This window comes from Labrus bergylta, chromosome 3 (assembly GCF_963930695.1).
Source record: "Labrus bergylta chromosome 3, fLabBer1.1, whole genome shotgun sequence".
NCBI lineage: Eukaryota > Metazoa > Chordata > Actinopteri > Labriformes > Labridae > Labrus > Labrus bergylta.
The window spans coordinates 31,552,442-31,578,320 of NC_089197.1; the positions used below are offsets into that span (position 1 = coordinate 31,552,442).

The window sequence follows — 25,879 nt, forward strand, 5'->3', positions numbered from 1 at the left end:
GGAAATATTTTGCTCTCCTTTGCACGAGCAGGTCGGAAGTTAGAGTCAGCTACCAGACAGAGAGTGCAGCTGAGAGAGAGAGATTACATATGTTGTTTAAGGACATTTCACTAGTAGCTTGGATCCCCTGGTAAGAACATGGATGTTTTCTCCACCACCTTACTTTATTATTTAGTTGTTATTATACCCGTCAATGTATTCAACACACAAGCTATTTCTTTAAAATAATGCTTTTTAACTTCATTTCAAATCTTCGTTCAGTTTGAGTTCTGGCTTTAACTAAAAAAACTAATTTATTGCACTTTCTGGAATACGTGGCTTTATTTTCCCCAAATAAAATACCAAAAAAGTTTCACTATCTTTCCTGACTTCTGTGGCACCCTTGTTTCCTATCTAATTGTGCCCAAAGTGTAGGAAAACATTCTTGCTCTTGTCCTTCTAAAAATACAGCACCCTTGTGGCTGGCATGCAGCACACCCTGCAAACTCAGTATATAGCTTGCTCAATATAGGCTGAGAGGAGGATTTTCATCCCCACAGGTTGCCACCAGCCTTTCTTGAATGGAACTGACCTCATGGCCTTTCATCACTGCTCTCACTTGTTGAAACCCACCGGCTGGGCACACGCTCTGTTGTACACTTCTGTTCTGCAGGATATATCTGAGCTAATTCTGTTTGCAAATACTGAACGACAGAAATGCTTTGTGTAGCGGCTCGATTAGATCAAACCAGATTATTTTTTGTCATCCGTGTGTCCTTTGGATGTAAGTTATCATGTTGATTCCCGCAGTGGGACGTTAGATGATTTAGTGCATTTATTACTTTAGTTTTCTTGTCTTTGAACACATGATTATTTGAATAAGGCACATGGTAAACTATGTGTGACAGACCTGTTTGGCAGTCACATATATCATTTGTTAGAGTGGCCTGTCTGCTATTTTTATTGGAGCCATAAGCTACTTACACCGTCTGCTGTGCTAGTACAGGTTTGTCTGATATCATCCAGCCTGTCCACCAGCTGTATCAGCCTCTTGACTGATATGAGTATTTGCTGTTGTCCTAACTTACTCATCAGTAGTTTGCTTCAGCAGCAGGAAACGTTTCTCCAGCTGCTTAAGAAAGTTTAAAATGTATACTCAAGCAGAACAAATTTTGACATTACATTAAAGCTTTTTAAAAATGGTAACACGGTATCAAAGTAAATATGTTTTGGTTCCAAGTTCCAACCCCTTAGAACCCTTAATGGGACAAAAACAGCACACGTTTTGGAAACTAACCAAATGACCTCAAACCAGAAAGACCAGCAGCTGCATGTAAAGTATTTTAGGAGAATTATCAATGAAGGAACATCTATTCTTGCTGCTAATAATAAATGGTAGCCAATGCCCTTTTATTTTTTTCTTTCTCGTACAAAGTCATGCAGCTGCATGTGTGTATGTGTGTTTTTTTTTTTTTTTTTGGTATGCTGGTATGAGGAGACCAGGCTCTGCCACAATACTCTCCTTGTGTTCTGTGGGCAAGAGGAGCCTGGCTCAGCTCCTGTCACACAGTTGCTCACGGCACATGTCCTGACGTTTGGTCTGACCTCCTTGACCTGTCTGCTGATTCTCAGACTTTACTGTAGCTTATCTGTTCTCAGGAATGCCTTCACTGAAGCATCTCAAATAAACTGCCCCAATTTCATTTTCCAAAACTCAATTAGATTTTTTTTTTCCACATCAGTATATGACATTCTGAGGAGATGTTTTGCAACATATTGCTAGATTTCCTGACCTGCTTTTTGTGCTCGTTTGAACCCACATAAGGAAGGTTCTGGAGTAATGCATTCCTTTGCTTCATTGGCAACAGATGTAGGGGAGAACTTTTTTTTTTTCCTCGAGCTGAACCTTTTGGAGAGTCTAAAAACAGTGCTGTGTGGACCATAGGGCAGCTGTTTTGCCCATGGAGGCTGAAATAGACTTCACGAGAGAGCTAATATCAGGCCTGTGGCTGGAGCGTCACAGGGCCTCTGCTTGCCTCACTATGGCAGATGGATAAGGAGCTGTCAGCGTGGGTAACAGCTGCCCTATCCACAGCTATTAAGCTACCTAGCTGTGATGTGACATGCACAGAGATACGGCTGCAGATCCAAAAGTAAGTGCAGTTTGTATGCATGTGTCGCAGTATCCTGAAGATTACAGAAGTGAGCTTGTGACCACAGGGTTGTTGGTTATTTTGTCAAATCTGTGGGGAAATCTGTTAGGGCCCCCTGATTTCTACAATGCTGACAACGCGTACAGAATCAGACAATGAAAATGGAGTCAGTCAACAGTAAAACGTCACAGAATTTGCTTAAATATGGGTGTGATTGTTTTGGTTTTTCTTCCCAAATATGAAAATGGTAAATATATAAATTGACATTTTTTATTGGAGCGATAGCCCCTTGAGATGCGCCGTCTCGTTTTCAATGGGGTCCCTAAATGCTGAGTTTTAAGCATGTTGGTGTTCCTGCAGCATGTCAGAGCGTTAGCGTACACTCATAGACTGATGCCTACACACACACACACACACACACACACACACACACACACACACACACACACACACACACACACACACACACACACACACACACACACACACACACACACACACACACACACACACACACACTCACCAGCCAGCACACACACCTGTTTACTTTTAGTGCGACAGAACACAATCCGTATTGACAGTCTTTATGGTCGGAAATGTACGTGATCCGGTCAAACGGTCGGTTCAACTTTTCTCCATTCACTCTCACTGCATTCATCAACATTCAGTAACATAATGATATAACATTATCCCGCAGCCTGCTGTAGTCTGTAAACATATCCACACAGACTCTGTTAGGCTAAAATGCAGGCCCCCATTCCCCTTACAACAGGCGTCATTGGAGCAGTCAGACAGACACACACATCATGATCATGTTCAACTACAGGGAAGTTAGGGTTACCTGGGCATTACTACCTGATTAGAAAATAAAGGCGAGCACAATATCTGATCAAATGATCCGTGTCTTAAATTCCTGATCTGATCCAGTGTAACATATGAAACATACCAAACCCTATGTTTGAAAAAAAAAAAAAAGCATAGTTTATTCTTTTTTGCCGGTAAAAAATATGCTTGGCTAAGTAACAAAAATGTGGTTACATAGTAAAACAGAATTTAAAAAAATTCAAATGGAAAAAACAGAATTTATAGAGCCTTACTCTGTGTATAAAAAAGGCCAACATTAGTTAACATCTGTGAAGGTGGCTTTGAACAACTGAACTTCTCTGCCCATGTGGAGCTGCTCAGTGAGCAGAAGTAGAAGGTTGCTAATGCACTGGACTCTATCCCATGTAGGAATGTTGTTTTTATAGAGAGAGCAATGTAGTTGGGATAAACAGTACACAACGCTGGTTCTGAAACAGGTTCAATTCAATACTGATACCTCTATCTGGCCCCTAAAGCAAAACAGACCATCAGCCTGTAGATTAAGTCTATATTGTTATTATTTGAAGGCCTGCCAAATGCCAACCCTACTGCCATATTGGATTAAACAAAGATTTAAAGCAGACAGAAAGGACATTTGTTTTCATTTTCCTGTCAAAGTTTCACACTTAATTGTATTTTAAACAGTTTAAAAGAGGATAGTTAAGGTTTTTGATTGAAAAAATACTGTACATATGCGTGCACATGATGGGATAAGCTAAGCCATAAGAAGTCAAAAATTGAGACCCAAGAAAGTTCCTCTCAGTTTAAGAGCCACCACTTTAAAAATGCCCTCCTAGCCGTCTGCTAGCATCAGTTTTTTGCCCAAAGCTTCACAAAGTCGGGGAAATCACACTTGGTGCTGTGATTTACTTCATACCTTCTACCCGGTGGCATACTTGCTTTGACGTATTTGTTGCTGGCGACAGGGAGCTTGCTCCAGGAAACCTTAACCCCTCTCCTGTTGGAGCTGAGCAGCTGACATGTTTGGTGAGTGGGGAAGTGGAGTCTAACATTAGCCCCAAGCAGCCCCTGTAGGAGGAAGGACATAAGTGCACTGGCACAAGTCCAGTGCATCCTGAGGGAGTCTGCTATCACATGTGTTTGTTTGGGTGCAAACTCTTAATACAGTGTGCCCTGCCTGCACCAGGAGGCTGACAGCCAGTGGACCTACCTTCATTCATATTGATGTCATGTCTGCTCCTCTTGGAATAACCTCTGCGTTTAGAATTTGATTTACAAGAATGGAAATGTAGACCACTAACACTTTTGTCATAAAATCAGACTGATAACAAAAAAATGTAAAAAAGCTGATTGTCCACACTTTTCTTTGTGGTTCAGGCTGAATGGACTGTGACTCACTGAATGTAATCAGTTCCTGCTTTTGTTATGCTCTATCTCGAGATACAACAAATCAATTTGAGGTTTCGGGAAAGTATAAAAAATCCAAAGAACTAGTTCAAGCCACATTTGTTACGCAACATCATACCACACACTAAAATCACAGTTTACATCATATTCACATTTTCTTAGATTAGTTACTATGAATATAGATTCTTATTTAAACCAACATAAAAACATAGCGTTTTCTCAAAGATAACGTTTTAACATTTTGGTCTCCAAAACCATGTTCCTAAATCTGTCTCGCCATTGTTAACACAATTAGTTTCAATTAGCTGTGAGCAGATCCTCCATTTTATTCTGCACTAATAGTGAGAACAATAGTTTTGATTAGAGATGTAGAAATTGAATGAAATGATCTTTTCCTCTGGTGGCCTCGCTGACTTGGTCAGTCTTCTTCCAAACAACATGATATTCATTCTGTATTTCTGTACTCGTCCCTGTAATTCAGCCCAGCAGTGTGAAAGTGTGAGAACCAGAGTTGTTAGCCCCAGGCTGGCTGGGCTCAGGTTTCCTGTTTACCTCGCAGAAGGCTAATATCCTATTTAGTGTGTCAACTAGCAGGCATTGTGGGGAACCTGGCAGGTTCTGACTGTGGCTGTAATCCCTGCAGAATTAGAGGTCTGACAGCCTGTTGCACTAGTTACCTGCTCTCAAACTGCCACTCACTGACAAGCACACAGACTTGCGTGTGGTTCCCCCATGGAAAGGCTTGAATAGAAATCTCATCCTTATAGAAACGTCACTTTTCTGTACCTTAACTTAATTTACCTATTTCCCTTATTGATGGTATACTTTTTTACATTACTTTGACAAAGAGGCTTTATGGCTGTTAACCTAATAATGTAACAAGGTCTAGGGGTGGTGATAATGATTTGGCATTAGAGGTGGGGGAAAAAATTGATGATGTAAAATCCGAGAAACTTATCTTGTGAGATTTTAAATAGATTCATAACTTCCCTTTTTTTTTTTTTGGCTAATCCATCTCTCCATGCTTAGTGCTAAGGCTAGCTCTTTGACTCAGTAAAATGCCAAATGGAGCCGAAAGAAATTCAGCCAGTCTCACAGATGACTGGAGTAGATCCTGAAGTATGTACTAATTTAAAAATAGACCTAAGTTTTGAATGGAAATATAGATTCTGACTTGAATTTTGACCCCAAGAATCGAAATTGCATCGAATCTTGAGACACTCAAAGATTAACGTCAGGGTTGAAAATGGGAAACACATCTTGGGGTTATCCCTTTATGAGGAGGTTACTGGTTTCCCATGGCTCTGTCTTTTCTCTTTACAGCTGGGGACAGCGGAGGGTGGGCTGATTTTTTTTTTTGTTGGGTGTACCCCTCTGTTTGGGAAAGGAAGTGAGGTTTGAAGGTCAGGAGAACGCTTGCATTGAAGCATTATGGACGCCCAGCTTGAAAGGCCAACAGCGAGCTACACGGTGGTAGCTCCACACAAACATGGAGTTTTGTTTCTAAAACTTTCCGGACTCATCCCAAAACACAGAAGCTTTAGCGTGGTGCGACAAGATAAGAGTCTGAACACAGTCCACAGAATGATAGCACTGCTATGTAGGGAGCTCTGTATCTAACAGATTAGTCTGTGATGTTGTTGTTTGGAATCTCATTTAGTTTTATATTATCATGTGTGTCTGTGTCAACTTCAGTGCCATGAGGGCTCTACAAAGCACAGGATCAGGTTTAGTTATGGAGTGTTTACTTTGAAAACTACACCTACTGGTTATCAGTTTAACACAAAATCAAAATTTTTTGTTAAATTCATTTATTTATATTTATTTTATTTAATAGAAAGAAGATGAAAAAAATAACTTTTTGACACTCGGTATGTTCACATGCATATTTAAGTAAAGATTAGGCCATTTAATCTGACCACTGTACTTGTCCCAGTATACGTACAAGCACCTGCAGAGAATCAATTTATTTTAGGAGGCTATGGTAGGTGGAGATGTGCCCCATTTTAGCAAGTTACTATTGGAGCTTCTTCCGGGTCATATTTTAGAGATAAGACAGTGGATGGAGTCGGGAACTAGGGAGAAAGAGAGAGTGGGTAATGTCATCAGGGAAGATTTGAACCCGGGCTACCCACTGTCAGGGACTTAAGCCTCTGTGCATGGGGTACGCGCACTAACCCTGTTATCAAGTTAACAAGTGGCAAACTTGTATATCCAACAGTGAAAACATGGGCAACTATACAGCACTGTTAATTCCATGCATAATAATGTAATGCTAAATCAAACGACAAGCCGACTTCTGCTATGCTATACATTTATGCTGAGCCTGATCGATTTCCAGGTCAAAGCCCGACACGGGGACTGGGGAGCGTACGCTGAACTGACTTTGAGAAATTCAATGAAAGACACATTGCAGTCTGATTTACACAAGAAAACTTTTTCTGACTGCATTAATCGTACTGACTAGTTTAAGGTTGTTTTATTTCAAGCTCTAGGCAGATTCATTGATACAAGGCTAGCTGGGTCTTCTACAGTTTTCCCCTTGTATTCTATATGATTGGATATTAATAGCATTAATTGTTTATCACAAATGTCACAGACAGTAGTCAGTGTGTGTGTTTCTGAAATCTGAGCTTTGAGTAAGAGTACTTGCAGTTAGAGCTGTGACGTTGTGATCCTCCTGATGTTGACGATGATCTTGGCAATGATTATTATATTCTTAGTCAAGCGAAATGCCAAAAGGAGAAGGAAAGTTCGTATAATGCTTCGGTGCTAAATGAAAGCATTGTGACTCCTACTATACATAGTTCAACAGACCCTTCAGTGTCTTCCAACAATGGCCTCTTGCAGGAATTTCTCTGCGCAGCTGTGTTCTGCTAAATCAGACACTGCCAGAGATTCTTTTCAGAGTCGCTCACTGTAAGGCATGCTGCTTTTCTCTCAAATATACAACTTTAAATTACAACTCTTTACCAAAGTGTAATATCATATTAACAAGTACAGAGAATTGCTTAACAATCATACTGCTGTAATCAGAAGAGGCAATAACAGATTACCTATTAGTAAAACAATGTTATGCATGTCGCTTATTATGGTTGGTGTCTAATATTGCTCCTGTATTGATGTATTTATAAAGATAGATATATAAAGATAGTTTCTTTAAAAAAGTATCTTACCCCCAAAAAGGAGTAATTGTGTCTTTGAAGGATTTAAAGAGTTTAACAAACAAAAATAGAAAATAGACTACACCTTCAAATCCTGATTAGGCTGGCCCTGGTCAACAGTCTGCTACAACAAATGTAAAGCCACATAGGTTTATGTTCTATAAGTGTGAGATGGATCAGCCGCTGCTTGGAAATCTGAACTTTAAGTAAAACCATTGATTACAACTACTTAGAGAGGAATGGACGGCCAGCTGAAGTTAACCAGTTTTTCTTTATTCAACAGATTTTAATTAAATACAGCTAGGTCTCCACTGTGTTGATGCAGAGCTTAATTCTACAAAGCCAATCAAATTCAAGACGGTGAAGGTTTTCTGGTGTGGCAGGTTGTAAACAAGCAAATCACACATCAGTGTTCAGAAAGGGGACACACAGTCCTATGGCCAGTGGTCAAACTACTGTCATAATTCTGACTTTGTCCATATAAATAACAAAGGGTATTTTATTTCTCGGGAATAAGGCTTAAGCTATTATAGGACAACAATGCATGAAATCTGATTTTTTTTTTTTTTTTTTTTTTTTATGGGGATTGAGAGTAACATTTACTGCTTTCTGCACTCAAAGTGCTTAGTCAATATTTTTTTTGCTAGAAAATTATTTTTTCCTTGCTTGTCAAATTAATTTGTTGCTGTCTGCTTAAATTCAGGCTTCTTGTTAAAATAAAATTCTTTATAGCAAATCACTACATGAAATGCTACGATTCAAGTGAAAAAGCTTCTCATCTCATAGAAATGTTTTTTTAGCTGCAAAGGGTCACACAGTCTTTTTTTGTTTGTAACAGTAAAACAGTCAGAACACAGCTCATCCTTCCTCTTTGACATGATGTTAACCCCCTCCTCTGTGTCTCTGCCCTTTCTTCCCTTAGGAAATGACCTAGAGGCCTTACAGATACATTTGTGCTTTTGTCACTCTAATCTGCATCCGCGGAGAACAGCGAGATCTGGGAGCGAACCTGTTTCCGTGGTGAGTAATATCTACCTCAGCCAGCAGACAGGAGGGAACCAGGAAGCTGCTTGGAGCTTTTAGACAAGCAGACAGAGCTATCAGCTGGCCACTTGCTCACTGCCTGCAGAGCCCTGCTTCATGAAGAGGATTGGAGACGGACTGGATCTGTCTACCCCTTGCCTCCCGCAGCTCCTCTACTAGCCTGTGCACAAGGAAAGCCCAAACCACATCCTCTGATTCCAGCATTTACTTGTTTTTCTTTTGTTTTATTGCTGTACTCTTTCCTCCATGCTGTTGACCAGTGTCTAATTTTGCTTGGATTCATTTTTCTCTCTCAGCTTTTAAAAGGATTTTCTACTTTTATTAGTGCAGGCCGGTATAGGTATCTATATGTACATACACTTGTGTATATACTATATATACTGTACGAAGAAGGATTTTTCTCCCATACTGAAGCAAAGTTAATGCACTTTAAACCCCGGCTGTAGAATCACTTTCAGTATATTAAGGAGTGTTTTTGACTTTCTTCCCCTGATATGACCATTTTGTTTGAAGCTGGAAGCAGTAAATCTGGAGGTGTGTTAGTGCTGTTTTTAAGCTGAGCCTGACGTATCTGCAGCAGGGCTGCATGCAAGCATTTCACTCAGCCTGCCAGCTTTTTTGATCGCTCTCCAAACCTCACCCAACTCTGTGCTGCCACTCCACAAGGCGCACTAAGATGAGCCTCTGGCAGGTTAAAGCCTTGGGCTGTCTTTTTACATAAACTTAAACGATTTCAGGACAGTTGTTTTTGGTGTTTTTTGTAAAGACGACAAGAGCACTCTGTGTGGAAAACAAACTAAAAACAGCTTCCGGTGCTGTTGCACCACATATGTATTGTTGTAGTGCACAGGAAAGTAAAATGGACTACAAGCGTCGCTTTTTGCTCGGCGGGTCCAAGCAGAAAGTGCAGCAGCACCAGCAGTACCAGATGCCTGAGCTGAGCCGGACGCTGAGCGCTTCCCTGGCCTCCTCTTGCTCAGCCTCTTCACCCATCGGCACTGGGGTGGTCATGCCTGGCAGCTGCCACCCACCTCCTTCTGGTGCCACCACCGCGGTTGCAGATATCCAGCAAGGCATCTCCAAATATTTGGATGCCCTCAACGTGTTCTGCCGGGCCAGCGCCTTCCTCACAGACCTGTTCAGCAGCGTGTTCAGGAACTCTCACTATTCCAAAGCAGCTATGCAACTGAAGGACGTGCAGGAACACGTCATGGAGGCGGCCAGCAGGCTGACTGCAGCAATAAAGCCTGAGATCGCTAAGATGCTGATGGAGCTGAGCGCCGGGGCCGCCAACTTCAAAGACCAGAACGACTTCAGCCTGCAGGATGTTGAGGTTGGTGCTCACACAAGTATCCCACACCATCTCACTAAAACAACTTATTGATCTAATTTGTGTACTGGAGTACGTCACATTGTGTTTACTTAAGTCAGATGAAAGTCTCATGTCTGTCATGTCTGCAAACTAACAAAAATAATATTGACATTCATCTCTACTGTTTGCTCGCCTTGAAAGAATTAGTCAAGTCCACAACCTGAGGCGCATTAGTTAACCAGCGCATGATTTATCGCATTCATTTAAACATGAATCGTCTTCTTGCAGTTGTGCTAAGATGCTTAGCTGCGCTATGTCACAAGCCTGGCACCATGAATCAGGGTTTCCTGGCTCAAATAAGATTCTAACGCCTAGTGTTGAGCCAGTGTCAGGATCTGAGAGTGAGGTGTGAAAAACACTGAGGATGTGAGAAGAAAAGTCATCTTTTGTCACTCCGGACACCACACAATCTTTTCACTACACTGAATCTGCTGTTGCCCGAGGTGTTTTTTAATGTGAGTTTTGTAGAAGATATTGAGACTCATGTACTTAATAACCAAAGGCTCAGCTTTAACGTGGGATTCATTTTCTTTTTGTCTCAAATTCGCTTTGTGCGTCTCTTTTCCTTTTACGCTGATCAATCAAGACAGTTTTGGCTTCTTCCAAGAGACAAACACACACACACACACACACACACACACACACACACACACACACACACACACACACACCTGTCTTACCAATTATTCCAGTCTGGTGAATCTGTGATTTTCACTATTCACACAAGAACTAGGTCTGCATCTGTTCTGTGTTTTTAAGAGGGAAAAGGAAAGACCATGACATATTAAAGAGCATTTCTCTTAGCTTGGTGAATTAGCACTCACTAGCAATAATAGCAGTGTATCATATAGCTGTTGTACAAAACCTTGCTCCCTCCCCCACATTTCTACTAAATCTTGGCAGTCAGACAGGTCAGGAGGTTCATGAAGCTAGGTTGGATAACACACGTTTAGACTGTCAGACCTGAGCCTGAACACAGTTCATCTAAAATGGGCCTTCTCCCAAAAATAATCTACATGGTAAATAAATAAATGAAGACAATCAACAGTTGCTCTCGCTCTAAGATGATATATTAATTTTTATTGATAATTGTGACGGAAAGGATCAGACTAATTCAAGTTGTAGATTTTGCTGCCCTAACCCTGAACTTCCACCAAATACGTGTGCATTGCGTGTCTCTCTGTGCTGCGGACCCAGAGTGCTAAAACAAAGGAAATCCTGCAGTAATTTAACAGATTAACTTGCGACAGTGCAAGATTATATGACGCATGTGTTATAAAACTCTATACAAACCTTATAAACACATAAATAAACAAAGAAACGGTCATTTTTCTGAAATTTTAAAACTGAATGTTTTATTCTGAAAATAAATTGGATGTTTTAATGTTGTATCGGTGTCTGACATCCCGTCCCGCTTGTTCTTTTCTGTGCTAAATTGAATAAAGTAAAACCCTATCAGGTGGGAATTGCCCATTAAGAGATGGTCTCCCTGGTGGTGCCTTCAATATCGAGATGCTGGATTGTCAGCTGTACACCACACCCATGCAGGCCCTATTACTACATCTGCCTATTTGTCTTCCATTTAATACACAGTTCTGAGACTGTGGAAATTGCTTAAATTCAAATTCAAACAACTTTATTAATCCCTCTTGTTGCAATTGATTTGGAGCAGCATGTACATAAAAAATTGTTCGTTTTACAGACAGGTGAAAAAACGACGTCCTGCTGGCGACAGAGAAAATTCACTAAAAAGCAAATCACCAGAAGAAGCAAAAATACTCCTGGTTACAAAATTAGTTCAAATGTTTGTTTCCCAGCAGTAATCTTTACACAGATTTTAACAATGCTTCACATTAAATGACATTTCCATTGTCATCCCAATGTGAAAATCCTCAAACACCAGCGTGCTCACATTCAAGCAAATGGAGCTCTTGATAAATTAGAAATGCATCCTGCCAATCACATAAGGACAGCTAGCTCTCAGATACTCTACATCAATTTTGTTGTGGCTTCAAAGTTGGCTAACACAGTTGCTTAACAAAGACCATTTGTCAGAAAAGAACAGCACTTCTTGAATATTTGGACTCGATATCTTAAAAACATGTTCTGTGTAAGATATTCAGATCAGCAGTTTTAGGGACAAAGCAGTGAGGCAAGAGGAAAAATGAGGTGTGAACTAAAAAAACAGATCTAACACAATAAGACAAAAGGGAATCTTGTGGTTTGGTCAACCCAGATTAAACACAAGGGGGAAACAGAATGGACGTCAAGCTTAAATACAAAGCAAAACTAACTAAACCCACATGGTCTATTCCAACAAGCTTGCGGCAGCATATGAGTGATTTCAGTCATTGGCCACGCCTTTTGTTGAACCAGGACGTTCTCTTCCACACAGCTAGGTTACTTAAAATATATTGGTTTAACCAAGGACAACTAAAGATTTTACCTTGGCAAAGCTTCTCCTCACCTCAAATTCATCTTCACTACACTAATGTATCCAAAAACCACATTATTTTATCCTTTGGCACCTTAGAAGAGTCTATGGGACATTGCTACAGTTTTGTCTGTGTGATAAAAGTCAGATATTAGAGCCAACATGTTTCTGTGATGTGGCATGTAACAGTGAGAGGGTACATGGCTCTGGCTAAGACAGTGGAGGGCCAGCAAGACCTCGGTGGATGTGGCTGAGCCCAAAACAGGAAACTCTTCGGCACCACAGTCAGTAAATCTGACTCTCTGTGGTTTGGGATGTGCACAGATGAATATTAGAGGAAGCCCAAGTCTGTGAAAGTTTAGACCGCACGGTTTGGCAGTGACTTGGTGTCTGGCCCCGGGCATAAAGGGTACATTTTGTAAAAGAAAGAACCCCATTAATACTTTACAAAGGCCTTAATTGAGTATGTACTGTATGTTATACTAACCTGAAGAAAATGGCTGTCCATACACAATACTGGTACAGTAAAATTTCCCAGTAAGGGGGTTCTTAAACGCTGAATGATGTTTTTATTCATGGTACAGAACATTTACAATTTCATTTGAAACAGACTTCATGCTTTTGTTTGTGTATGTAAAGTTAGCGAGCTATTACTAATTTATGTTCATGCAGACTGGCCCTCAGTTTACTATGTGGTCGATGTGTTACTGTAAAAGGGATTTTCCTTTTGTCTGCATGAGTGGAGGAATGCTGTTTGGCAGCTGGATGTTATTGGGTATTGAAAAAGAACCAAACGCATTTCTGAGATCTGGGAGTTGTGGTATGTGAAGCTTTCCCCCATTTTACCCCCCAACTCATGTGTCCACCCCCCCCCCCTTCTTCCCCCCAATCAAAACCCTCGTAAGGGTTAGGTCAGTGCAGTCTTTAAAGCAAACCAATCAGAGCCCAGCTCTCTGTCTGCTCAGAAAGAATCCGCTGCCAAATATGCATGAAAATGTCACGGTTTGTTTAGAGTAGAGTGGAAGTTTAAACCACAGAGTGAAGACCAGAGGCAGACACAGAGGTCTCCATGACCAGAGAGAACTTCATGGCTGCTCTCGTTAGACAAATGCATGAGCTTTCCCAGCAAACCCGAGTTATTACTGGAAACACACTGGAAAAGAAAGCCCTTTGGTCATAAACTGTTTGAAACACCCTTGGGGTTTTTTTTTGTTTTGTTTTTTTATAGTTGGTGGTTTCTTTATGAAATGTGGTCACAAAGTACGAGAGGTTTATCTAATTGCAGTGAAACATGTCATAGTTATTGTTTGTTATTTTCAGTTGTTGGTATGATGTGTGTATTGTATTTTAGGACAAAAAATTAGACATGAGAAATAAGAGGCAAACAAACTGCATGGAGACATTCCTCCACTTTCTCCTTGTCTATCCCACCCCTCATGGCTAAAGTGAAGGGAGTCTCTGCACTCCATGGGTCTCTTTGTAGGAACAGGGGGTTGAAGACTATTTTTGGAACTTTTATCAAAGAAAATTAGAATTATTTTTTTATGTGATTTGGTTAGCCCAATATAAATGTGAATATGAGCTTAACTGTCTTTTGTACTTGAGCATGACAAGTTGTTGACAGCAGCTAACGCTAACTGCGACCTGGGCCTAATAGTGGATAAGAGTCTGCAACATATCGAGAACAGTGCATTCCCTCAGATTCACTGCGTTTTGAAGTTCCATAAATGCATCATCTTATAGTACTCCCTGTTCCCCCCTTACATGAAATGTCTTTGCTTTACTTGTTGATCTTTGTTGTGCCATTGTACATTTCAGTGTAGCTAGGCCAAACTGCTTGCCCCGGTCCGCCATGGTCCTCTTTGTTGACATACTGCATCACAAATGACTTAATGATACGACTGAACAGCGAGTCCTAGCTGCTGAGAACTTTTATGGATGACAAAATCCTCCCTGGGGTTTAATTCCGAATTATTTATGTTGCTGTTAGGAACTGAAAAGCTGAATCAAATGTCACGTGCCTTATCGAATTCAAGAATCTCAGAAAATATGAACCAGTTCCACGTTGGAATTTGTTCTTGATACCCAAGCCTACTAGAGAGCTATGAGTTTGAATCTGTGTGGCTCTTTATTAAACAGATAGTAGAAGGCCTTACGAAATAAACTAAAGCAATGTGTCCCCTGTTGCATATAGAAAAGACTTGAAACTAGAACACTTGGATCCATATAAAAGGCCTTGATAGCTCTGTAGCTCAGCCTGGTTTCTTATTATAACCTGTTGCCATTTAACAATATTGCAGTGAAAGGGCCCCCTGTGGTTTAAAAAGTCTTTCCATCTTAAAACAACAAGGATATATCTTAATCTGTTGACAGGACACATCGAGGTAGAAAGACGTCAAAATTTCTTATTTTAATACATCAACATTTTCATCAAGGAGTTTTACAATTTGTAATATTTAACTTCAGCTTTGGAAGAATTTTGCTTTAAGTGCCAGGGAAGCAGTTGATATAATACCAAGCAGAAGGAATCTCTGGGACCAATATCCAGGCCTCATGGATTAAAACAATACCAGATATAACCCTAAAAAAGATCTGCTTTAGGTAAACATTTGCAAAGGAAGAAAATCCAGGCAACTCATTTGTCAGACCTTAATTAAAGAAAGTGTTTTTTTGCAGGTTAAATGAGTGTAAAACATTTATTTACACCAAAAAAAAAAAAAAAAAACTTTCTCTTTAACCAAAGTAAAGGATTTGTCTTAAACTTCCTTCCAGTCTGTAGGGTAACAACATATTCAAGTGACCAGTTCTGAGAAATGAAAGGATTACAAACAACATGACCTTCCTGTTTCTCCATTGATTGTTTTAAGGAAAGATTTAGGAAGCAAACTTAGAATAAAAGGCTGTGAGCCAGCAATAGAAAGGGTTTCTAACATTGACATTACAACAAAGATAGGCTGCTGGTTTACAGACAAGACAGTAGCCAGGACATCTTGTTATTATAACAGGATCATACTCCCTTTCCCTAGAACATCTCTAGATTTCAAAGAAAACCACTTTCCTAGACTTGCTCTTATAGTGCAGGTGTTCTCAGAAAATAGAAGTATAAATGTTGATTGATTCACTTTTCTCCTTGTTTGGGCTTTAGAGGGGCCAAATGTCGGCTTGGCTCTGCTGTGCTCTTATTTCTCATACTTTCCATGACCGTGCGGGATACTGCACAGCCAATCACATGTGTTATCCATTATCTAGTGCTGCAGCCATGGCCTCATTTTTTTCCCTCTCTTGGTTATAGAAGTCAACATTGTAAGACTTTGACTTGCATTTATCTCAAAGTTCTCAGCTTGTGATTGGGTTATTTTGCGGTCTTCATTAGGACTCACTACAGGTGATATCCGTTTGCATCAGATGGCTGTATGAGTTGCATCCAAGATGATTCATTATCTGGCTTCTCCCATCTCCTTCCTTTTATTAGTCTGCTTTGAATGCACCCTCATCTCCTCGGACTGTTTGAGTTCTTTATAGCTGCTCAACATCAACAGCAGAAGCAGATATTTTACATTCTGTGAACTCTGGATATGAGCCTGTGTTTATCAAGCCTCCCAGAGACTAAGCTGAAGGGTCAATCAGTGTTACACTTTGGTTCAAACTGAAAGATCTCTACAACTATTAGATGGAAGTGTCACTGTGTAGAGACGGTCATGGTCTCCAAAGGACAACTATTTTTGACTCTAATGATCCCCGACTTTCCCTCTAGCCCCACAAGTAATTTGACATTTAAGCTTTTATAAAAATATATCAGTTACAATAAAAACTTGTGGTTTAGACGTTCATAAAAACTTTGATCCCATGTGTTTTATGAATACAGTAAATACAACAATCAACAATATTATCATTTGCATGATTAACTCTACACTTTGTTTAGTGATAATTAGCTAATGTTAGCGACTTAGCATACTTAGCTCACTTACATACTGAACAAAGAGAGTGAACATTACACCTGCTAAAAAAATAACATCAGCAATTTAGCATAATCATTGTTAGCAGGTTAGCATGGAGTAATGTGGTGCGGTCCATTTGATCTCAGAAGTGGGCGATTCCTGAATTGCCGGTCTGATGCGTCATCAGGATCGCCCCCTGAAGTTGGAATTCTGTTTTGGAAACTCAGAGAACCTTCAGTAGCCCAAGTTAAAATCCAACATGGTTGCTACGTGCATCAATAGTAATGTTTAAGCTGTAACTTTTGTATGCATTGGCAATGTAGTCCTCTTTGTGTAATCAAATAAATCACACGGATAGCATCATGCAAGATCTATCAGTGGACATGATGTCATTGTTCTTTTAGCAAACAAACTATCACATAGTGTGCTGTTATCACCTGGTATTAGCTAACAAAACCAAGGTACTGCTGGGTGCGTTCATGTTGCTTGTACGTCTTGTTGCCAACTCACAACCAGAACAGGGTCAACTCTGGTGGAACGCACCATTTATACTCAGAGTGCCACTGTTGCTAAACATAGCCTTACAGAGCTGCTGGTGTGACTGCAGATTTTAAGTCAGGTTTCTCTAAAAATCAAGCACTAAAAAAATCTCAATAAAGTAGCATATTAAGGAATAATTGCAAAAAAAAAAAATCACATTGAATTTGTTGTAATGGCAGCATTACCCGTCACTAGTCAGGATAAAGACTCAAAGTGTCACATAATTAAAAGCCAAATGACTTGTACCTGTATTTATATGAAGCATTTTAAACAGGCAGGGACAAATAAACCGAATCTCTGCTCTTACAACACATGAATTTCAAAAAAATATATTGTCTTTAATTTTGTGACCTTACATATTTTTGGAGGAACTATCTGACCTGTTACCATTTGTTTGAGAAAATATTACAAATAATAATTTTTCCTTCAGTTTGCAAAGCTTTTGTTTATTCACTGGGCATTTTTACTCACCAAACATTTATATAAAGCAGTCTAGACAAGTCACTGTCTGTTTCTCCTTTGTCTAAAGTGATGCTCCAGTAACACCTGGTTTTACAAAACACACAAACTTTGTTTGCTAATACATAAAGGAAATAACTACTTTCTTATTAAGGGACATACAACAGGCTAAATAGGTATGATGTGTAGAAGTATTCTGATATTCTCTTTTATTATATTTAGTTTATTTAAGAGGCCTCTTCTTTGCTCTCATGATTATAATGTGAAATAAAATCACAACGCACTTTAAACACTTTTGCTGACCCGATGTCCTTTTTTAAATGTTTATTTTTGGTTTTTGTCTTTATTTAGAGATAGGACAGTGGATAGAGTCAGAAATGGGGAGAAAGTTGAGAATGGCATGCAGTAAAGGGGCCACAGGTCTGATTTGAACCTGAGCTGCCTGGTTGCAGGACTATAGTCTCTGTGCATGGGGTGTGTGCACCAACCTCTAGGCTACCAGTGTCCCCTTACCCAATATCCTTTTGACATGTCTATTTTGAATACCAGTCGTCATATTAGAAATAATCTTGATAGACCAGCTCTCAAAGATTGGGCAGATGTGATCTTTTTGAGACGTTGAGTGAGTGGTGACACTTTATCTTTTAATCTGACAGAAGTACAGTGGAGAGAAAATAAAGGTGAAGAGGGGGACGGCATGCAGCAAATTCCCCCTCCCCAATCAAACTGGTCATGTTGTGATAAAAGAAAGTGCAGTAAATGTTTTTACCACTAAGCTGAGATGTAGTCTGTGAATCAGTTAGCTTAATGCTTGGTGCCAAATAGAAATAATGGTCCATCAACCTCTCTCAGTATGTTTACATGGAACTACTCCACAATGTTAAAGCACCCATTAGAGTTCCTCAGCCATGACTCAAACGCTCCAAAGAGGACGATGAATATGTTGTCCCATCCTGGGACATACTCGGTATGAAAACAACACCAACAACCACTAAGATGTTTTATGCCTGTTAGTCATTCACAAATTGTTGTGCTCTATTAAATGTGACGTAGAAGAGTGAGAGCAGCTGTGTCCTGTTGTTCCTGTCTGCCCTCAGAACGACAGCATATTTCTGTCTTTACAACTCAGCTTCCCCCTCCAGATATTTTCAGCAGGTACCTGAAAAAGAAAACCCTGTGACCGTGGTAGATCCTGTGGTAGATCCTGTGGTGTCCTGTTTCTCTTATTTTGCTAACTGGACAACAACGGCCTTCAGAGTATTACTGTTCTCTCACCAAACAAACGCACACATACACACATTTTGTCAGCTCACTAGGTAGGTGAGGAGCGACCTGTGTCACCCAAAAATATTTGTTCTTCATATTTGTGTGTTCTGCAGTGTTTAATAACTGGGTTAAATCTATTTTCAGTGAATTAGAATGTTTCAAATATCAGATTAGAAAAATAATGCTTGACCTGAGAAAATGAGTACTCAGTTACGAAGTGAAGAAATCAGATAAGCTAATGTGATAAGGGAGATAAATATATTTAGGTTAAATGTGATCTAAGAATGTAATTGAGTTGGGACAGAGGAAATGTTGTGAACAGGTTTAGAAACTTTTGACTCCAGTCATATCTCTCCTCCAGTTGTTTCCTCTTCCCTCTTGGAGTAATGTTACTTTCTCAGCTACAGAAGAACTGTTTCAATTCTGATAACCATGTAATGCTTCTTTTCTACATTATTATCTCAAAAGCTCAAAATTAATTCATTAAAGGTCACATGTTATCCTCCTTTTCAACAAAAAGTTTTTGTTTCTGTGGCTTTAAACACAAATCAGCTGTGTCTGACCACGCCTCTCTCTGGAAGGGTTTGGGGTGGCTTGGTCTTTCTTGCACCATGCACAATTGTTTACAGTGAACAAGGCAGAACAAACACCTAGCTGTGGGAGTATCACCCACCTGGGGAAGGGGTTACTGCCCTTTGTGATGTCATAAACGGCCTGTTTGAGCACACATTTTCTGAAAGGTGGAGCTAAAGACAGAGAGGATGGACTTTTCTCATTATTGGCGGGTTGTAGACAGACTAGTGACACATTAGCGTTAGAAAAACATGGTAGAGTGTATTTTTCATAATATGTGACCTTTTAATATAAGTAGACAGGTACTAAGCTTTTAAGTTTCCATTCCTGCCTGCAGTTTCCCTGTCAGTAAACTTAAACACACCTTCCTTCTCTGTCTCACAGACAAACACCAACATATACGTATGCTCACCTGGAAATGCTCTCCATCTGTCTTTGGCTTAGAAGTAGGAATATACAACATGCTCATTCTTACACGTTTCATATCAGCGTACAGCTCATAATTAACCAAACTCATACACGTTTAGTTGTGTGAAATCTGCCCATGAAGGACGTTTCATTTTGAAAAATGTGGAACTCTCTGATTTGTGCTTCATGACACGTCCTTGGCCGCTCAGCCTTTTGGTTTGGATGTAACTTTCCTTTCATGGTAGTACTGTAGCTGCTTTGGGGGATAAGGGGATGTCCTTATCTTCTTTTTAAGTTTGTTTTAAATTATTAAATTATTGAGTAGTCTGAAGACAATGTGCTGCTCATTTGGTTCATGTGATCTAGTTGCAAAACCACTAAACCAGCGCTATGTCTCTGTTGTTATGGTGTTAAAAGGACACAATAAAACAAGGCAAAGAAACCCAAGAGGTTTGTACAGTTTCCTAGTCACTGTAGTTTGAATAGTTTTAAGAAAGTGTACAAAATATATGAACATGACTTTTTGTTGGATTATTTTAATGTCCTGCTTTAAAAATATTGATTGTCAAAAAGAAGTTGAAGAATTTCATTATTCGGTGTTAACCAATCACGGAGGACATGCACGTCAGTTTCCTAGCCTGCAGGCATCCATGTTGTTAGTTCTTCTCAAACTCCCTGACTTAGCCACTCGAGCATGTAAGGAATGACATTGACAAAGGTTGTGACAGTGATCTATTGTTGTGTCTCTCCAGGTGCTGGGTCGGTGCTTCCTCACGGTGATGCAGGTCCATTTCCAGTTTCTGTCACAGGCTCTGCAGAAGGTCCAGCCCGTGGCCCAGTCCTGCCTGGCTGAGGCTCTCGCCCAGGCCCAGGAGCGCTGTGCCAACGCCCGCTCCCAAAGCTCTGATCTGGGGCCTCTCACAGAGCTGGAGGAAGCTTCCCGCTCATGGAAGGGTGCAGCTCAGGTATGCAGCCACTGCGCGCCTCAGGACTCTTCCTTGTATGGATCTCGGAAATAAGGTGTTTGTCTGAGTGAGGTGAAATGCAGACTTGTTCCACATTCCTGAGAGATGCCAGCTGTTTGTGATTTCCAGACCCAATTTCCTATTTCCTCTTTGTGGCTGCAGTTTGTCTGTGAACCTACAGTGTAAAGTTCTGTACCTCTCTTAATCCCAACTCCTGTAAGGTAGGCAGTTTTGTAAGAGGACCTGACTAATCCCCATACTAATCAGCCCCACTGGCCCATTTTGAGCTGTGTTGAATAAAGAGAGGCAGAGGGGAGAATAGGGGCTTGATTGATCTGTTAAGCCCTGGCATGCAGAGAGTTAGCCCTGGAGGGTTCTAGGCCTGGATAGACCCTGATATAATGAGCTGGATGGGGGGGGTGAGGCGGAGGGAAGAGGCCAGCACTCTTTCTCTAAAACTATATAGATGCCAAGTGTTGAGCTCTAATCTATGATATTTTAATATAATTTTAGAAATATAATTTTAGTTATATCTCTGAAAACACCCTTTATGTGACTCCTCTTCTGTGCATCCTTTTCAGCAATAACTTATCTAGAATGCTGGTCATCTTGTTTTGCAGTACAGTCTATTTACTCTGAAATATTTCCTGTATTTCTTTCCAAGAATGTACTCTAGTAGTGTAGCTGTTTCTGCATGTGTCTCTGACCTGGGACTCTGCTGTGTCCTCAGGCCATGGCGAGGCTGAGAGAGAGGGGTCGTGACGGCTGCCTGGCGGGCATCCAGGTTCAGCAGCTCTTCTGCTCCAACAACACCTCCATCCCCGAGCATCAGCTGAAGGAGCTCAACATGAAGATTGACAATGCTTTACAGGTAAAATATCGTTTGAAAGAGGCAAGGCAAAGACCTACCATTACCATTCACTTCTGCAAGCAATGTAGAATACATATAAGTTACTGTAAAGATATAGTAATTACAATTAAATAGAACATAATCATTTTGGTCCTCCATCTCCAGGCCTACAAAGCAGCTCTGGAGAGCCTGGGCCATAGTGAATATGCGCTCAAGGCCGGCTTTCATTTTAACCCCAAAGCTGTGGAGGCAGCCTTACAGGTGGGTTCACTCTCAAGAAGTCACGACATTTCTTGACATATTTATTCAATTATAAGTAATTCATTGGTGTTTGTATAGTATGTGTTTACATGCTTGAGTGTGTGTGTGTGTGTGTGTGTGTGTGTGTGTGTGTGTGTGTGTGTGTGTGTGTGTGTGTGTTCAGAGCTGCTGCAGTGAGGCAGAGGCCCAGCAGGCAGGCAGGATGCAGACCACCTCCCAGCCCATCCAGTGCGAGCTGCCCACCATCCCTGTACAGATCGGCTCACATTTCCTCAAAGGAGTTTCCTTCAACGAGTCAGCGGCTGATAACCTTAAACTGAAAACGGTAAAGGTCCCTTGTGGTCCCTTCTTCTGGCCAGATTTACACTACTTTTCCCCCGCAAACTTAAAATCCCCATGTCAGTTAGAAAAAAAGATCGATGTCCATCACGTTGCGTTCTGTGTTTCTCTAAATCACCAACTTTTACTTGAAGGGCTGTAACTTGGAAGAAATAAAAACTTTATTTGAAGTGCTAACCTCATCAGTTATGTGGGCCGGTGGGGGATCTTGTTTTAATTTAGTAGCAGGTCTTTACTAATATCAGCAGGCAGTGATGGCAGACCGCTTCTGTTGATTGCCCTCCATGTTTTGTCTTTTCAGCACACGATGCTGCAACTCATTAAGGAGGCGCTGGGCCAGAACGGAGTGACCTCCAGGGAGGACTCTCCTGTCACCGAGGTCCTCAACCAAGTCTGCCCATCCAGCTGGAGAGGAGCCTGCAAGACGGCCGTCCAGCTGCTGTTTGCCCAGGCTGGTCTGGTGAGGAGAGATGTTAAAGAAAAGGGTCGCTACAGTCGACCTGTATTTCGGGAATATTTCTGTCAGAGGGTCGACACACTGAGAATCAATCCAGCTGCAGCTTCAGATACTGTTTATTTTCTTTGACAGTTTTCCTTGAATTAGATTTTAAATATTGTGAATACCAACTTGATTACAGAACCGCAATACATCTCAAAATATTGAATCATAATGCCATTATCATCCACAACTTTTCAACAGTTTCTCAAATTCTGTCTGTCTGATCTAATCAGCTCTCCTTTCTAATAAGGTGCTACAAAAGATGATAGGTCTGGTCAAATCAATCACTACAGTTTAGTTGATATTACAGATTAGCAGAAAGGAGATGACATGCAGACTTTAACAGGCCTGTAGCTCTTCTCTGACACTAATGCATAAATTAGCCCACTCCTTTCCTTTTGTGCGTCTGTGGGTCTGGCAACCTGCATTTCAATGTTTATCAGATTTGTAATGGAGATGAGAAGATCTGTCGGCTTGCTTTGAGGCAGTAGAGAGGTGTAAACAAACACCAGAGAGACACAAAGGGAAAGAAACATTCCTGCAGCATCTGGGTGAAGGATGGCCGCCCCGTGGGTGGGTGGGTCTGCAAACAGACCCCCCTCCCTCTTCTGCTGAGACAAAGAGTCAACGGGAGGGAGGGTCAGCGGCTGGATCCTCCTCACAGTAACACTAGTGTGTTTATGCACCCAGTGTTTATTTCCACGGTGTGGTCCTCCCATCCCCGTGCTAACTGTAAAACAATCCCTGGATGATAGATGGGCATTTTGCATTAGCTCCATATCTGAGCCTATGGCCACTCGACCCAAAATAGATCACACAGCAGACTGCACAGACAAAAAAAAAAAACCTCACGTGTGGTCTCTTCCCTACACCTTTATATAACTTGCATATACATACTCATACATTATCGACATGCAATATTCATACTTCAGAACGCAGGCTTTCTCCTCCCTGTTGTCTTTCTTCTACACCCACACGAAACTCGCAGTCAGAGTTATCATATCTGTTCTGCTGTTGTTCCTGGCAACATCATTCAGCAGCAACTCCTTTTTTTTCCCCCCTGCTAGTCATTACTTTCCAAGAGCAGCAACAAAGTTGACTTTGTCTATTTAGCTGCTGTTCCTCTTTCCTGTTTCCAATGACCTGTACGTATGTGTTTCGACATAGCTGATGGACTGTTTGTGTATGCCTAGAGTCTCTTGCATGAGCAGCCTGGGTTTTCCGAGGATACACCTGCTTTTTTAACAACAATGGAGTAACTTCCTGAAATACAGGAAATAGACTCCTCCCACCTTTTCTCCCTCTTGCTGACCCAGTTGCGTGGGTCTCGAGGAGCCAAGGCCACTTTCAAAGAACTTGCAAATAAATGTGACCGGTACAAGCAGCAGGAAGGCTGGCCTGTTTGTCCTCTCAGGCTGAATGCACCAAGCTTCCTCACCTTGAACTGCCTCTCTCTACTCTGAGGGAATTTAATACCAGACACATTTAAAGGGGCTTTTACTTCTAGTTTTTATTTTTTTCATGTAAGCATGGCTGATAAAGAACAGAATCAGACTTGTGCACATGCATGACAGGGTAAATGCAGTCAGTTTTGTAAAGGTTGAGAATGAAAGAATCAAAATTGGAAACCTTTGTGATAGAAATCCTACATAGAAAGTGTTTCTTTGGGGAAGTGTTTATGCAGGTGTGATTCTTTGTCCCTACAGGTGGTTGTTGATACAGCTCAGATTGAGAATAAGGAGGCCTACGCTCCCCAGATCACTCTCGAGGGCTCTAAGGTGCTGGTCCAGGTTCCCTCTACATGGTAAGCACATCAAGAAACTGTTTTAAAGAAGCAGATACCCAGTGGTGTTATCTTTAGCTAAAATAATAATCAAAGGTCATCATTTTGCGGCTTAAAGGCAGGGTTGGTAATTTTCTCCTGATAGACTTTTTAAGATTTTGGTTGAAACTGAGAGAAATTAATAACTCATGTGCTCTGAAAAAGGAACAAAGAAAAGCCGTCATCTGTAGCAGTTGTAAGCCTGTAAAAACTTTGACCAATGTCTGCCAAGAGGTACCAATCTGATGAACCAATCATGAACCTCCCTGCATCATGCTGAACGCATGAGCTTAGCTCTGCTTTGGACCAATGGCGCTTGTGCATGTAAATGAGGGGCGTGGCTTTGAGGGAACACAGAGGGGAGGGAGGTGGTTGCAGACAGGGCACTGAGGGAATGCTGCTTTGAAAATCATGGTAGTTTTCTAAAATTACCAACCCTGCCTTTAATTAATGCTCATACTATATTGGTTCACTCAGCCAGTGCAATACCAGTGTTTCCCATACTATTCATTGCAACCTTCCGTCCTTCAAAAAGAAAGGCACAAAATACTTTAATTATCGAATTAACTTATTTTAAAGTCAGTCGTTTTATTTTAAAGCACTGAAGGTGACGAAGCGGTCAGTTTGAGTGACCAATGAACAGAGGATGTTGTCCATAGCATAACAAGAAAAAAACAGGTACATTTTCTTCCATTTCCCTCCCTGCCTGTGGTGTGTGTGTACATATGTAGGTGTCTGAAGGAGGACCCAGCCACTATGTCCTTGCTTCAGAGAAGTTTGGACCCGGAGAAAACCCTCGGTCTAGTAGACGTACTCTACACAGCAGTGTTTGACATCAACAAGTGGAAGGAGAGAAGGTGAGTGGATGCTTTTCACACAGGTGATGTGTTTTCTATCTGTTCTTCTTTATAATGCGGTGTTGAAGCAGGATGACAATCGTCAGTGTGTATAGGTTCAGTTTGTAGTTTAATTGATATATTTGATCAAAGTCAACATAACTCTACATGCTAAAAGCTGATTTTATTGTCAGCCAGGTATTTCACATGTATCAATAGTACAATTATGCTATTGGATTTTATAACATTTCTGTGTGCTAATAACTTTTATCTGCTAGACGATGTCCAATCAAGACATCCCACTGTCTCTGCATTGTGAGGCTTTTATTTTGGTAGTGAACATTGGCATGTTGCCCCCTCATATCTGGACTTGTCATGTTTGTATGCTACAATGCTACACATTTTTTACTCTGGCTGTGTGAAATACAGCAGAACTATATCCCGTGACATGCAAAAGTTAGCCATAAATCAGATTACCTTCAGCAAAATAAATAATAATCCAAAAATAAAATAAAAGACGACGGCTACAGAGGAACCATCAACTGGTGATACAACACAGCAGTGTTTTTGCAGTGACCCAATATAAATGGATCATTTGACAACACCATGGTTTCAAGTTATATTAGCTTAATTAACTAGCACAAGCTTACTATGTTTCTGAAGGAGGGAAGGAAAGTAACTAAGAATAAACTTAAGTGCTGTAAAAATGTGATGTAGTCTACTCATGTGTTTGTCTATTTGCTGT

The 25,879-nt window shown here is 40.8% G+C and overlaps 1 protein-coding gene across 2 annotated transcripts in view; it reads left to right on the forward strand.

Annotated features, from left to right (window-relative positions):
- Nucleotides 1-25,879, forward strand: part of garre1 (granule associated Rac and RHOG effector 1) — a 37,670-nt gene that overhangs the window by 4,058 nt on the left and 7,733 nt on the right. For both annotated transcript variants that reach the window (XM_020630388.3, XM_065953147.1), the window contains exons 2-9: nt 8,451-9,905; nt 20,315-20,527; nt 21,258-21,398; nt 21,543-21,638; nt 21,802-21,963; nt 22,279-22,437; nt 24,183-24,280; nt 25,030-25,155. In XM_020630388.3, the coding sequence (XP_020486044.2) occupies nt 9,402-9,905; nt 20,315-20,527; nt 21,258-21,398; nt 21,543-21,638; nt 21,802-21,963; nt 22,279-22,437; nt 24,183-24,280; nt 25,030-25,155 (1,499 nt within the window). In that variant the 5' untranslated portion in view covers nt 8,451-9,401. The remainder of the gene's footprint in view (nt 1-8,450; nt 9,906-20,314; nt 20,528-21,257; nt 21,399-21,542; nt 21,639-21,801; nt 21,964-22,278; nt 22,438-24,182; nt 24,281-25,029; nt 25,156-25,879) is intronic.